Source organism: Glycine soja, chromosome 19 (assembly GCF_004193775.1).
Source record: "Glycine soja cultivar W05 chromosome 19, ASM419377v2, whole genome shotgun sequence".
NCBI lineage: Eukaryota > Viridiplantae > Streptophyta > Magnoliopsida > Fabales > Fabaceae > Glycine > Glycine soja.
Genome location: NC_041020.1, coordinates 43363451 through 43378407, shown reverse-complemented (window position 1 = coordinate 43378407; position 14957 = coordinate 43363451). Strand labels below are relative to the sequence as shown.

Genomic DNA, 14957 nt, shown 5'->3' with positions numbered 1-14957 from the left:
GAGTGGTATTAACTTTTGACTAATCAGTTTCATAGTCATGGTAAATAACAAAATACTAAAGTTCTTTGGCATGTGAAATATGATGGTTTTCAAAAGTAACAAGCGTTCAACTTCTTTTGGTTGAAAGGCAAAGCGATGGTAATTCAACTTCTTTTGACAATATTGCGAACACACGTGATTGTGTTACCTAAACTACACGCATCCAGTAAAATTAGTTATTCGGTCGTTGTCAGGTGCATCTTATTGATACAATATTATGATTCATTACAAGATTATCAAACTGAATATTTTACTTAAACTGGTATAAGAGTTCTGTAGACTTGATCTGCAGATTCAACTTGTAGACTTGTTCATTTTATATAAAAATAATTATAAAATATTTATAAATAATATACTAATTAAACATTTCAACAATATAATAAAATAAAATAATAAATCATAAATTTCACAATACTTAAATAATAAACTTTAATAATATATCTAGATGATAACTTGCAAATGTTATAGTAGTGGTAGTCCCGTTTGATTTTATTAGAGAACAAGACTTTGATGTTATTAAATGTAAGAATTTTTTTACTCATAAACAACACCAAGATATGTTAAACACTAAATAAAAAAAATAAAATAATTTACATTTTGGTCTAATTTTTTTAACTTGCTGACCCGATAACTCGTGGTAAACTCGAGAGTCTACCGAGCTTACTTAGAGTTTATCCAAAGTCTACTAAAAAAAGAATTTACACACGAGTTAACTCACATAGATTAAATTGATTCGTAAACTCGTAAGAGTTAACTCGATAATTTAATAACCATGTTGATTACCATAAAAAGCACAAGCTGAAGTTTCAATGGTAGGTTTGACAAGAAAAAAATGTCCAGTTCCACATTATTCAATTGTAGCCTCACTTTGCAAAACATTGTTTCAATTATAATTTAATTAGATGATTAATATATCATAGATTGGCAAGCAAAAATTAGGCCAGTATTCAAATATATAGAATCTAGACTTTGATATACCCTAATATAAAGAAGAATGCTTATATGCAACATTCAATAATGCAAAACAAAAGTTAATAATAACTGGAACAAAATTGAAAACAATGAAGTCCGTTTAGAAAGTGAATTACAGAAGAATCATTAACCTTATTCTCAGAAGAAATCATATTGAGCTAGCTATGAGCAATGCAAATACGCAACCAAAGTGGGTTGGTTGTGTCTGAATTTGGAAAATGAATGCTGCTTTTTGGTTCAATTCAAGCTGCTTCTTTGAACTCTAATAGGCAAATCTCATACATATATGTCAAAATTGGCTAGAGTAGTCTTCAAGACAAAATTGAGAATGATAGGATTTTGGAAAAAGAAAATAATAACACCATTTTTATGTATTCTAATTCAGCAGTTGTTCAGTGTATCAACTGCTCCGTGATTATAGGGATGTTGTTTCCCAATTTATCGTCAATATCCTCTTCTTTCATGGTTAATTGGTTGTGGTCTATTTTAGGACCTATATTTTTTTAGATACATTATTTGGCAATTCATAATTAGGCTTTGACAGATGAACTACAGTTTTGCTGAGTGTATCTGAAACTATACAAACAAGCATGCCTTTAGGTTCAACCTTCTGTAGGTTTTTGTGTGTTAACAATAAAACGTGTTGCAGTTTAGGTTTCGGTTTTGAGAACAAAATTCTTTTTTTGTAACATATGAAATTGACTATACCTTCCTCTTGCAGTCTTACCTATTGTAGCTGGCAAATCTATCTATAAATAGTATAACATAGTTTTATACAATCATTTTATCATAAATAAATAATAACGCACTACATCTAATTCTTATTTTAAGGTTAAATTAACTAATTTTTCATATTAACGAATTTGGTTTATTTAATTGAGAATATTAAATTTATGTTAAACTAATATTCATTTCAAAATTATCTACTGAACAAAACTAACAAATATTAATAATTTGTTTTTTTTGTCACGTCGTTTTAAAATTGTCGTTAATGAATGACATCTTTTTGTTTTAAAAAATAATTAATATAAGACATTTAAATTCAACTTTATAAAAGAAATCTCGGATCTTATAATAAAGACAAATAATAGTATTGTAGAACATAAAAATTCTTTTTTTTTACTGAATAAACATAACAATTATAGTCTTACAATTTTATAACTTTGAATCACTTATCAACAAAGATTTATTGGTTTGATAAGAAAAAGAGTGATAAGATTTTATTGGTGAATAATTTATAAATTTTTATAAATACTTTTTGAATAATTTGACATGTCTTAATCTTAAATTTTTAGGATCTAATTCACTTAAATTTTTTATTGTAAAAAAAAAAACTTTAAAGCACTTGCAAGATGTTGTTATATGAAAGAGACGGTCTAAGCCATAAAATTAATCGAACTTTTTTTTTTATCGTGAAATTTAAAAATGATGTTATGGATTTATAATAACTCACAGATAAATGCACTTAACCCGTCAAAAGAGAATTGTATTTTAAGTTTTGTTTCTATCTTGTTTCGTAATAAAAATATTCACATAATTCACGCTATATCGAAATTAAAAGGGGGCTGTCGTCTTAAAAAAAAAGACTATATGAGGAAATAAACAATCATTTTCAATGCATATGCTTAAACGGCCGAGATTGCGTACAGTTATCCAGAAACAAAAACCGTAGAGAATCCGAATCCCTTATCAAGCAGGGGTTTCGCGGCCCGAGACCAAGTCAAACCGAGACGGTGACACTGGCTGAGTGGAATTTCCGCCGCCATTCGAAGCTACAGCGATGGCCATAGCCGCCACCATTTCCGTTCCTCTCACATCCCCCACCCGCCGCACTCTCGCCTCCGTCAATAGCCTCTCTCCCCATTCTCCCAGATCCACTTTGCCCACACCGCAACGCACTTTCAAATACCCTAATTCGCGCCTCGTCGCGTCCTCTATGAGCACCGAAACCGCCGTCAAAACCTCCTCCGCCTCCTTCCTCAACCTCAAGGAGTCCGGCTTTCTCCATTTCGCCAAGTACCACGGCCTCGGAAACGACTTCGTTTTGGTGAGTCCACGTTCCGCTTCGCTTTTCCTTACAAAATAACCGTGTTCGGTTTTGACGCGTGATTTTGAATAGATTGACAATAGAGACACGTCCGAGCCCAGGATCAGTGCAGAGAAAGCGGTGCAACTGTGTGATCGGAACTTCGGCGTTGGAGCTGACGGAGTTATCTTTGTATTGCCTGGCATCAATGGCACCGATTATACCATGAGGATTTTTAACTCTGATGGTAGTGAGCCTGAGGTAGTTCTTCTTACGAACTGTTATTCCTGCATGCTTTTGATTGATTGGACTTGGGCCCTGTTTGGATAAATCTCTCTATAAGTAGTTACAAGAAAAGAAATTAAGAAGGCAAAAATGATTTGAGCTTTTTAAACTTTTATAGAAACTTTCTGGTCTAGCTTTGTACACGACATGAACTGATTCTAAATTATGGGAGAAGTTTCATTTATTTTAACATCTTAGTTTCTTCTCTTATAAGTGTTTTATGGAGAATTGTAACCACTGAGGAACTTAGTTTTTTGTTTTTTAATCATTCACAAGCTTGCTATTGTTTCTTGGATTGACACTTTTTTCTTCATAGATGTGTGGCAATGGAGTTCGATGCTTTGCCAAATTTGTTTCTCAGCTTGAGAATTTACATGGGAGGCATAGGTATGGTGAATGATCGTTCTTTCTAAAAAAAATTCTGTTCTGTTTTTTGATTGCCCTTTCCAGTTGCTTCACACCATCTTATACTTTTGTCTTGTTGGTTGTCAGTTGTGATAGTCTTTTGGGGCTATTTTTAATACGTATTAGATACTATTGAAAATGAAGATGATAAATTGATGATGATTTTTCTTTTTACTATGGTTTATGTGCCACCTCGATTATTATCATTATATAATACCGGACTTCATGAAATTTAATCTAACAATGTATTTTTGTACTTTGCAGTTTTACCATTCATACTGGTGCTGGTCTGATTATTCCTGAAGTCTTGGAGGATGGAAATGTATGTTGTTATGAGTCAAATATTTGCACTTTACTTATTGATGTGATATTGTTTTAAAGGTATCAGTTCATGTTGCTTTTAAGGTGTTTTAATTGGTTTCACATCAGGAAGGAAATTTCTTTTTGTTTCTTATCTGGTATTGGTTCTCCTCTTTCTTCAGTTTGATAGACAATAATACTAACTGTTTCAGGTCAGAGTTGATATGGGGGAGCCAGTTCTTAAAGCCTTGGATGTGCCTACTAAATTACCTGCAAATAAGGATAATGCTGTTGTTAAATCACAGCTAGTTGTAGATGGAGTTATTTGGCATGTGACCTGTGTTAGCATGGGGAATCCACACTGTGTAACTTTCAGTAGAGAAGGAAGCCAGGTCTTTATTTTGACATACAATTTCCATTTATGTATTAAACAGTGCATACTAGATCTATTCAGTTGAATGAAACATTGTGGAATAGTAGGAAGACAAGACAAATCTGTGATCAGTAAAATGATGTTATATACTAATAAAATGCATAGATTACACACAATTGAGTGTGCAACCATTTCTATCCAAAGAAACATAGTTCCTTTGAAATGTTATTTCTTTTATGTCACTACTAGATTTTTTTTTAAAATTGAATCTTAAAGGTTAACATGTCAACTTTTATCTGTTGTACAGCAGGTTTACACCAATTTAACATTTTTCTGCTTTTCCTGCATATATCATGTTTGTTTTAATCTTGTTGCAACAGAATTTGCTTGTTGATGAATTGAAGCTAGCAGAAATTGGGCCAAAATTTGAACATCATGAGGTGTTCCCTGCACGAACTAACACAGGTTAAGATTTTTTTATTCTATGAATGTCAACTTCCTTACCTATGCCGACCCCGTCAATCTTTTTATTTCTGCCACTAGGGGCTTTTTAAAAAAATCTTGAGCAATATATAGCTTTGTTATGGCAAGCCAGACGAACATTCTGCCAATATGGTGGTTAGAGACTTAGTGGCATGCAATTATTCTTGGTTTAATACTTGAGAACATGATATTGCTGGTAATTTTTCTTGGACTTGGTGGGGTATGTTCCTTCTCCTTATGCAGAGCATATAATATTGTGCAATTATGGCCAGCTCTGATGTTTTATCACCAAAATTTCACTGTTGATGTTTTGATTCCTTGAGCATGACTCAAATGGCCTAAATGTGTGTAGTCATCATCATACTAATATAGTTGTCATACCTCATTAATTGTATGATTTCTTATTTAATGTGCAGAGTTTGTGCAAGTATTATCTAACTCTCACTTGAAAATGCGTGTTTGGGAGCGGGGAGCAGGTTAGAAAATCTATCCATCTCGTGTCCTATTATTATTGTTACTGCAGTTGTTGGGGTAAGTTTCAAGGTGCCTCAAAATTTTATATGGGAGAGCTCATGTTTTGTTGTGCAGGAGCAACCCTAGCCTGTGGAACTGGAGCTTGTGCTACTGTTGTTGCAGCAGTTCTTGAGGGTCGTGCTGGGAGGGTGAGTTTGCTACTTTTGTAGTAACAATATGAAACATATTGATTTTCTATTAAATTTTTTTTCGTAATCATAGTAGTCAATAGTGACTGGTTAGCGTGTCGCTATGCAAATGCTGTTGCATTGCAATTTTGTGCTGCGGTTGGAGTTGCCGTGATAGTGGCGGAGATGGGTGGCCACAAGTGCCTCTTGGGCATTTTTTGCACCCACGAATCTAAAGCCCCTCGGAAATCCCTAAAATACCCTTAACTTTTAATAGTTAGGGTATTTTGGGGTTTTGAAAATGTTTTTAGGTTAGCTTCTGAAGAGAAGCTCTTCTCTCTCATGCGCAAATTCTGCTCTAATGTTCTCCTTTTCCTTCTCTGCTGCATCTACACACAATTCTTCTTCTTTTGCGACCTTCGTTCCTCTCCTACGAAGGCAACTTTTTCCGGTGACCAGACCACTTTGGCGAAGGCCACCTATTATCTGTTTCAAGTTTCTTTTTCTTTTCTTCTCTCTGAACTCAGATTCCTACCTATCATGTTTTTCCCTTTTCTTCCTTTCCCCAATACTCTTTTTCTATATTTTACCTTTGTTCTTTGTTTCCTTTCTTTCTTGCTTGCTGGAAGCAACCATATTTTTTTTCCTGTCTTTGTGCTATTTTATATTCTTGAAGAAGACATGACATTTTGTAGAGGACGAAGATTCCCATTAAGAGGATATTGTACTTGGATTGTAATGACTAGTAGTTTAGTTTCTTTTAGCTTTAAAGATGTTTAAGCTCTGTTTCCTTGACTTCTATTGCTATCTATTTTATGCTTTTGATTAGTTAAGTGCTTCCTCCCTGTTCCAAAAAAAAAAAAAAACTGTACGTTGATTTTGCCATAATTTTTTTAATCTGTCAATTTGATACAGAATTGCACGGTTGATCTACCTGGAGGGCCTCTTCAGATTGAGTGGAGGGAGGAAGATAATCATGTTTATATGACAGGCTCAGCCGATGTAGTTTATTATGGTTCTTTGCCCCTTTGATATGTTGCCCCCATTGTTAAACCCAATATGGAATTAGGAATTGGTGAATAATATTTGTATGAGAGGTGGACTTTCTGCTTGTTCCTAATATTTTGCCACGTCTTTATATCTTCCTACCCTTTTTTGGTTGGATGTGTCACAACGGTTTGTTATCTGTTTTGTGCTATATTAACCTCAAAGAAATGAAGCAATGAGAAATCGAGACAAGGCAAACATACTGATAACGGCCCATCTCGATGGCATTCTGCACTTATCAATTCTACAATTCCCCTCACCATCACGTTTTTTGTTTGTGGTTCCAATACCGTGTTACTATGCTTAACCCTCCATTTGAGTATGCACGAACGGCTTTAGACGCAACTGCGAACTTTTTTTTTAATAAGTCAGTATTCTTTAAGAGTTTTAAAATTAATATTGAAGAATATCAATTTGAAAGGCTGAAATAGAAAGAGGCTGTCAGAAGAGGAGGGGCGGGATTTAGAGAAAATTGCAGCGGTTTGGACAGCCTTGGCCTCTAACTCTACTACGGCGAATAGTTAGCAATCACACTATAGTTCTTCATTTGTGTCATTTCTTTAGGTGTCTTACAGAAATACAGGATATCCATTTTTTTCAGATTGGATATAAGTATTTGTATTGTATGGTGTATAGTATCACTGATTTCTGAAAATTATGCATTAGTTCTTAGACGCATAAAAAAAATATGAAACACACGAGGGCAACTGTCTAAGAATTGCAGCAAGTGATACACAACTATCAGAATGTTTCAAAAAATGCCACTAAGTTAAAGAATATGTCGAGAATATTCTCAAGGCAGATGTGAGTGGTAATGTAAAATTCTTGCATCTATAGTTTGCACTTTGCAGTTTCCTTTCTCTCTTTACTTTAACCAAGGGAAACAAACATATGCTCTTGGATACAGTAATGCTGAACCACGAGTCCACGACCACGGGAACGAGGAAATTGATTCGATGAGAGGAACACGGTGGCAGTATATCAAATATCCGTGTCCAAGCAGAAAAGTGCCATGTTAATTTTAGTCTTATAATTATGTGGAATTGTTGGATAAATGAAATATCTTCATCTTCAACAGCAATTTCCTGAATTATTCGACAACCTTATTTTAAGACATCAATGAATCATAAACATTTCTTTTACTCTTCGGTTATTCTATTATCTCGTGAAATGTGAATAAATGAATAAACTCTCAATTTGGTTTCTGAAGCATCACACTCTCTAATGAAATGAATTAGTTTCTGGATTGATATTTTATTAACATCAAGGGACTAATTTGAAGGAAAAAAAACCAATACTTGAAAGATTATATAACGTAATATGCAATACTTTAAAATTACTTATATAATTTTATTACTATATATGAAGATTACTTAGGAGGGAGCTAGGGTTACACTTAAGGGAGCAAATTGATGGTGTATACGGGAATAAATCATAAGTTAAATCCTTCTGTTCTATATGAACGGGTTCATCATAATACAAGTTCAATGTCTCAGAAGATATATAGGCATCTATTGAGGAGATGATCGAGGACACAGATGACAAACAGCGAATAACTCGAGTAATGTAACCAAGCAATAAAAAGTCAAATTCCATACCTAACTGCATCTCCAGATGGAGCTCCTTTCGCATATGTGAATTGATTCTAGCTACTAACTAGTCATATAATTCTATCTACAAGGGAGGCATCAAGTGATGGAATTTTCTATATATTATTCTTTCTTTTAATTTAACTCTCTTAGACTATTCATCTGTTTACCAATCTGCTGCTCATATTTGACTGGGTATGGAGTTTCACTACTACCTACACAAAATATGCCCGGTTTTGCCGCCGGTTCAAGCATCCCCGTGTGAAAAGCATAGCACGAGCTTTCAGATCGTTCTCTACCAACCAAAGCAGTTGGGGTCACAAAGAAAAACATGCTTTTGCTACCACTCAATCAAATCTGTCTGCAGAAAGAATAGTAAATTTGCTGACCTTGCCTCAGTTGATGCTTGCCGTTTTTATTCACTAGTTCTGCTAACACTGGAAACTACACAGAATGTTCTTAGTACATGTCGATGTTTCGAGGAACTTTTGTATTCCGTGGTTAATTCACTCGGTGGCATTACGCGGCCGAAAACTGAAAAGTAGAAGTGAGCGTAGGACATAAGCGTCACGTGGACCAAATATTTTCCGCTGTGGAAAAACCAAAGAAGACAACGTAAGGATCAGGGGCTTTTAAGTCATTACAACAAGTCAAAAAGCGTAGTCCAACTTGTTATTTTATTCTAGTTTGAAAATTAGACTTTGGTTGAATTTTGAAGTGTCCCCTCCACGTTATCTTTACTCGTCTCCAATTCCAACCCTCTATAAATACCAAACACGCATGTTTAAGAATTTCTCATCGAGTCTCATATTTTTCATACAACACATTCTTTCTAGACACGCAACACCTAGAAGATTTCCTTATTCTTTTTGGTGCTAAACCGTTGGGATATAGCAACAACATGTTAGGAATGAAGAGACATAGAGATAATGAAGGGTCAGAGAGCTTAGATTTGGCAAAATGTCTTGTGCTGTTCTCTTGTCCAATAGAAAGCAACAAGGCACAACAGAAAGGTTTTGGGGCTGTGGAATTTGAGTGCAAGACGTGCAGCCGCAAGTTCTCTTCTTTTCAAGCACTGGGAGGGCACAGGGCAAGCCACAAGAGGCAGAAGCTAGAGGGGGAAGAACTCAAAGAACAAGCCAAAACTCTTAGCTTGTGGAACAAACCAAAAATGCACGAGTGCTCCATTTGTGGACTTGAATTCTCTCTGGGCCAGGCTCTGGGTGGCCACATGAGAAAACACAGAGCTGCTCTCAACGAAGGGTTTCCTATAATTCCTTCTATCGACCAAGTTATTGCGAAAATCCCGGTTCTGAAAAGGTCGAATAGCACCAGAGTTATGTGCTTGGACTTGGAGTTACACCTGTAGAGAATGAATGACTGAACTACCAAGTCACCCAAGCTCCTTTTTCTTTGTTCTTATTAACTTTTCTACATTTTTTACCTGTTTCTGGACACATGTATTCTTTCATTTTTTGTGTGAAAATTTTATTGACTTTTCCCTTATAGATGATTGATTCTTTATTCTGGACACATGTATTATTTTGTTAATACGATTATCAAAAGTTCTTAGTGTTTTAATAATATTGATTTTTCAATTATTTTTTGGCCAATTTGATTTTCCTTTTAACTTAATTTTGTAAATAAGGACCAAATGTTAACTATCTGTCTATCTTTTAACTCTGTAACGACGTGACTTTTGTTCGTTTGCGAGATCATGATATGATATTATATTAAGTGAGAAGAATAAATATTGAAAAATTAAAATAAAATACATTATTTATGTGAGTTTTTTTTTTAAGAGTGGCACGACTTTTTTAAATAGTAGATTATATTAAATCTTAATTGAGAAGTGCTTGAAACACTTAATTTCTAATATACACGTTCATATAAAAGATTATATAGTTTAGATTTTTTTTCTTTTATATAAAAACAATCCTTTTCCATTAGTGATTAGACATGTCCCTCACACCCACAAGAAAGGATCCACCTTCCTAGCGTTGGGTTTTGTGTAAACAATTTACAGGAAGCGGGTGAAGACAGAAATTAGGATGTGTTTGGTGAGGAGTATTTTGTGTGGAAATAAATTTCAATGTGTGTTTCCCACTATAATGACTTTTAATTTGTCTCGTGATATTAAGATAAACACGTGATCATACTTGAATGATCCTTTTGTCCTTCTATTTTGTTACAAAAATTAATGGATTATTGGAATTTGCATAATCGATTGTCAATTAGAATTTGAACATTCCATGAGCTTTTAGCAAAATCAATTATTTGTAATATATAATCGATGAAATCTTATAATTTATTTGATTATGCATTCATTTTAATTTATTAAATTCAGTCATAATCTCACATGCTAAGGGTATAATAGTATTTTTATAAATTTATTATTTTAATTTTCATTCTATTTTTCACCTATTTTTGTTAAATCAAACATTCAACTTTATTTTTACTTTATTTCTCTTTTCTCTAATTATCTTTCTTCTATTTCTATTCACTTTATTTCTCTCCTCACAAATCAAAGAGGTTAAAGTAACCCATATCCTCCCCCCTCTCTCATTGTGTGTTCCTCTTTCAATTTTCAAAGACATTAGTCACGTGTGAATAAACTTTTCAATAAACACTTGTAAGGGAATAAAATAAGGTGATGCACTATCATATATATATATATATATATATATATATATATATATATATATATATATATATATATATATATATATATATATATATAAATTTACATGATTTAAAAAATTATAAATATAAATTAAATAGTAATTTTAAAAATTACATCATTCATTAAATTAAAATAAGGTGATGCACTATCATATAGTTTTTAATTAGGTGAAATTTTGTAACTTTGATCTATTTTATGAGAATTTTAAATTTAAGAGTTGGATTTATGAATTTTACTTATAATTAAAAAATATTCTATTAAATATGACACTCTAAAGTCTAATCTATTCTAATTTTTAAAATATTAAATTATGCTTATTTTATTTTTAAGTTTAAAGGGAAAATGTCAGCATAGTCAAAATTGCCGTCAGCGGACAGCACTTACGCGAGCAGCAAGGGCATTGTTGTCTTGACAATAGGTCAAAAGATGGTTCAGTAGGAAAAATAGTCAGGAGATAGTCTCATCCGATCTGTACCTAATTAAATCACATCCATGAAGAGACATAGAGAAAGTGAAGAAGTAAAGAGCATAGTTACTTCAGTTTGTTTGAAAATGCTGTCTCAAGCAGGAGATAGTCCAACCCGAGAAGTATTCGAGTGCAAGACCTGTAACCGCAAATTCACGTCGTTTCAAGCGTTGGGTGGGCACAGGGCTAGCCACAAGAGTCTCTCTGGGTCAGGCACTGGGAGGCCACATGAGAAAACACACAGAAGGGTTTTCATTTTCTTCTATAAACTAGGTTCTTGCATCTAGCAGTAGTAGTGCAATGACCATGTGCTTCAACCTCAACTTAACGCCTTTGGATCGGAGAATCACTTGAAGTTCTTGTTCCAGATCACAACCGCACCTAAAGTTAATATTTCTTTGTGATCAATCGTTTTTAATTTCTATTCTTTTCTTTGGATGCGATCGATTATTAATGTTTCAAGTTTCTGTAAATGATGGACTCTTATACTATATATACTTGTATATGTATAGTTTTATATTGTTTTCTGTTTTGAAAAAGTCGCAGTTGCGAGTTGAACAAGAATAACCTGGGAATTTCTTCGTGGATTTTGAAATAACGTACTTGGTATGTATAGCTAGCAATAACGGGTATATATTGTAACATACAGTACAGACCTACTTAATTAAGCTTTGATAACTTAATTAGGCGAGTTAACATTTTACTATTTTGCATTTATGTGATTTGAATTATGGCAAGTTTAATATTTCGTGAGTATTAATAATTCATGGTGACTTTGCTGATATAGGTTACAAGGTGATACTTTTAAAAAATGGAAAACTCCGGTCTTGAGAGAAGAGGATTATGACATGTTTGTATTTTCATTACGTTCAATTAACGAATTTTGAAGTATTGTGATAAGTAAACAATTTATTATTTTTTCCAACGACCGTATGAGGGGCTGAAACGTTTAAACAATTTGAATGAATTTTTTGGTAAAAAAAATATTAAATTATTAATTGCTTTAGAAAATTATCTCAAATTTTTGTTTACACTTAAAATTTCCATATATCAATACAAATTATAGAAAATTTACTGGTTGCTTAATGTCTTCATTATGACATGCGGAATGATCAATTATGAAATGTTTCCTAGAATTAGATTGGACAATATTATAACTTCTACAAGTTGTGGTTTGAGCTTTTTGAACCTTTAACTTGACTTTCTTTTTTTTTTTTTTTCCATTTGAAAAAGTGGTAAAAACGAGAAGTATACAATACTGGTTAGGGCATCGCTACTTAGAAAATTACTACTAGTTGTTAAATTAATATCAAAGATTTCATTGGGAAGAGTTGCTCACCAAATAAGAAAATAGCTAGTGTTAATTAGAAGAATTATTATACCCACATTCATAAAAAAGATAAGAGTTCGTACAAAAAATTTAATCACCTGTCTAAATCTCCATTAGCAAGTGCTTAAGTACTGTTTGAGGCTTCCCTTCCCTGCCCGTTGCCTGTGTGATGTTCCACTCCCTCGTTTTCTTCCACACACGCCACTACCTACTTTGGCGTTTTTTGACTTTGCCTGCATCAACTTTCATTTTCTTGACATTCTCTCAAATGTCATATACTAATATTGATCAGGTCGAATATTTTTTGGTGTGAACATGCTTACCACGTGGCTTTTACTTTAATTTGGTCAGTGTGTACCACATTATGACACGATCATGACAAAACTATGTACTCTTAGAAAAGTAAGTACCCCCCATTCTGTTCGAATAATTGCGATTTTGTGCTGCACACCAAATCAGTACATGTCAACGCACGCAGTCCATCTTGAAGCTTTTGAGAATTAAATCAAATAGCTATCACGCATATATCTAATACTACTTACGACGTCTTAACTCAATTATAGAAAAATGATATATAACCTTACGGCTAGGGAACATATATAAGTTGAGTTTATAGAAGAAAAAAAATTTAAAAGTTTCATTTTTATGGAATACATTAGTTAGAAAGGATGATATATAATCTTTAAGACCGAAGTTTTAGAGGTATTTTGAAGTTCTTTAAAAAATCAAATGCATGTTCTAATTACAATTATGATAATTAAAAAAAATGTACGATTTATATGAAATAATTAAACAAGCGCTTTGCGCACCCAACACAAGAATTATTAAGAGACCCGTAGCTAATTATGCTTAATTATAAAAAAAGTAGGAAGATATGAACTTTGAATAGATTTTTAATCATGAGTTGAAATTTATTAAAAATTATAAAATTTTGTTAATGGTATTTTTTATTTAATGATGAAAAATGTACTAATGTCTAGATACTCCTCCTCTCATATTTATTTATATGATACAATATGAGGACGTTCCATGTTTCAAAGAAGAACCAACTTACCAACTCCAGTTGTAGGGTAGCTCGCTATCCACGACTGGTACAGTGGGTAGCTGGCCATCACCAAGTAGCTCCTACGCGGTTTGGATTCATTAACCAGTAGTATGCGTAAACCCCACGTGAGCAAAACATTTTCTGTACCCAAAAGAGACAATCCCTACGCCAGCATCACAGCAGAATATTACATAAGCACAAAGGGCATTCATGTCATTATCTCTTCAAAGTACGACCAGTCATAGAGACAGACCCACATCAGCTTCTGTTTTTCGCCGCTAGTCTTAGATTTGTTCACTATTAAAATGCTTTCTTTTCTTACATTTTGAAACACTGATTTTACTACTAATAGAAGAGAGCCTCCACAATTAGTTTATTTAAATCAGTCAAATTCCTTGACTTTATTCCTAGTAATAGTATAGCGCCTTATAAATATATACCTCCATTTCTAAGTTTTACTCACCAATCCCACAACTCATTCTCAAATATTCATTTTGTCACCAATCACATCTCATTTTTCTAAATTCTTGTTTACACACTCTCATTAATTTATTACATTCCATATTGTAATTAATTCTTCGTACGTATCCATGAAGAGACAGAGAGATTTCAAGGGGTTTGAGAGCATAGATTTGGCAAATTGTCTAATGATGCTCTCTCATCCCCAACAAAATGAGAAACTACTTCAAAAAAAAATTGAGGCTGTGGAATTTGAGTGCAAGACATGCAACCGCAAATTCTCTTCCTTTCAAGCATTGGGTGGCCATAGGGCTAGCCACAAAAGGTCGAAACTTGAGGGAGATCATGAACTCAAAGCACATGCTATATCTCTAAGTTTGGCAAACAAACCCAAAATGCACGAGTGTTCCATTTGTGGACAAGAATTCTCATTGGGACAAGCACTTGGGGGTCACATGAGAAGGCACAGAACAACCATCCACGAAGATTTTTCTTCAATAAAACAGGTTATTACACAAATGCCTGTTTTGAAAAGATCGAATAGCACGAGGGTGGTTACGTGCTTGGACTTGAACCTAACACCGCTTGAGAACGACTTGAAGTTGTTGTTTGGAAAGATGGCACCGAATGCTGGTGCCTTTGCCTGATTCTTTATTGTTATCAGTTTTGTGATCAACGCTGATTTGTATTTAGTTTTTTTTTTTTCTTTTTCGGGGTGAGAATTTGTATTTAGTTAGTAGTCCTGTTTTTGAAGTCTTGTAGTGTATTCTTTAATTTTTTTTAACGTGAGAATTGGTTTTTATTTTCTTCACAA

General features: G+C 33.6%; 3 protein-coding genes across 3 annotated transcripts; all 3 read left to right on the top strand.

The window, feature by feature from the left end:
- Positions 1–2604: 2604 nt before the first annotated feature.
- On the top strand, positions 2605–6805 carry LOC114400099 (diaminopimelate epimerase, chloroplastic-like). The gene is made up of 9 exons (XM_028362383.1): positions 2605–3058; positions 3131–3298; positions 3639–3709; positions 3992–4049; positions 4240–4419; positions 4781–4865; positions 5300–5359; positions 5472–5545; positions 6440–6805. The coding sequence occupies exons 1-9, from the start codon at positions 2792–2794 to the stop codon at positions 6554–6556; spliced, it is 1080 nt and encodes a 359-aa protein (XP_028218184.1). The 5' UTR covers positions 2605–2791; the 3' UTR covers positions 6557–6805.
- A 2140-nt stretch (positions 6806–8945) lies between these two features.
- Positions 8946–9761, top strand: LOC114400101 (zinc finger protein ZAT11-like). Its single transcript, XM_028362385.1, has one exon. The coding sequence runs from the start codon at positions 9062–9064 to the stop codon at positions 9527–9529; it is 468 nt and encodes a 155-aa protein (XP_028218186.1). The 5' UTR covers positions 8946–9061; the 3' UTR covers positions 9530–9761.
- A 4376-nt stretch (positions 9762–14137) lies between these two features.
- On the top strand, positions 14138–14957 carry LOC114399829 (zinc finger protein ZAT11-like). The gene has a single exon (XM_028362047.1). It carries the CDS (start codon positions 14275–14277, stop codon positions 14788–14790), a length of 516 nt encoding a protein of 171 aa, XP_028217848.1. The 5' UTR covers positions 14138–14274; the 3' UTR covers positions 14791–14957.

Excerpts from the sequence above, each read along its gene's own strand:
- LOC114400099 (XM_028362383.1), top strand. The coding sequence starts at position 2,792 with ATGGCCATAGCCGCCACCATTTCCGTTCCTCTCACATCCCCCACCCGC. Across the intron at positions 3,299-3,638 it reads CTGATGGTAGTGAGCCTGAG|ATGTGTGGCAATGGAGTTCG; the intron begins GTAGTTCTTCTT and ends TTTTCTTCATAG. Across the intron at positions 5,360-5,471 it reads TGTTTGGGAGCGGGGAGCAG|GAGCAACCCTAGCCTGTGGA; the intron begins GTTAGAAAATCT and ends TTTGTTGTGCAG.
- LOC114400101 (XM_028362385.1), top strand. The coding sequence starts at position 9,062 with ATGTTAGGAATGAAGAGACATAGAGATAATGAAGGGTCAGAGAGCTTA.
- LOC114399829 (XM_028362047.1), top strand. The coding sequence starts at position 14,275 with ATGAAGAGACAGAGAGATTTCAAGGGGTTTGAGAGCATAGATTTGGCA.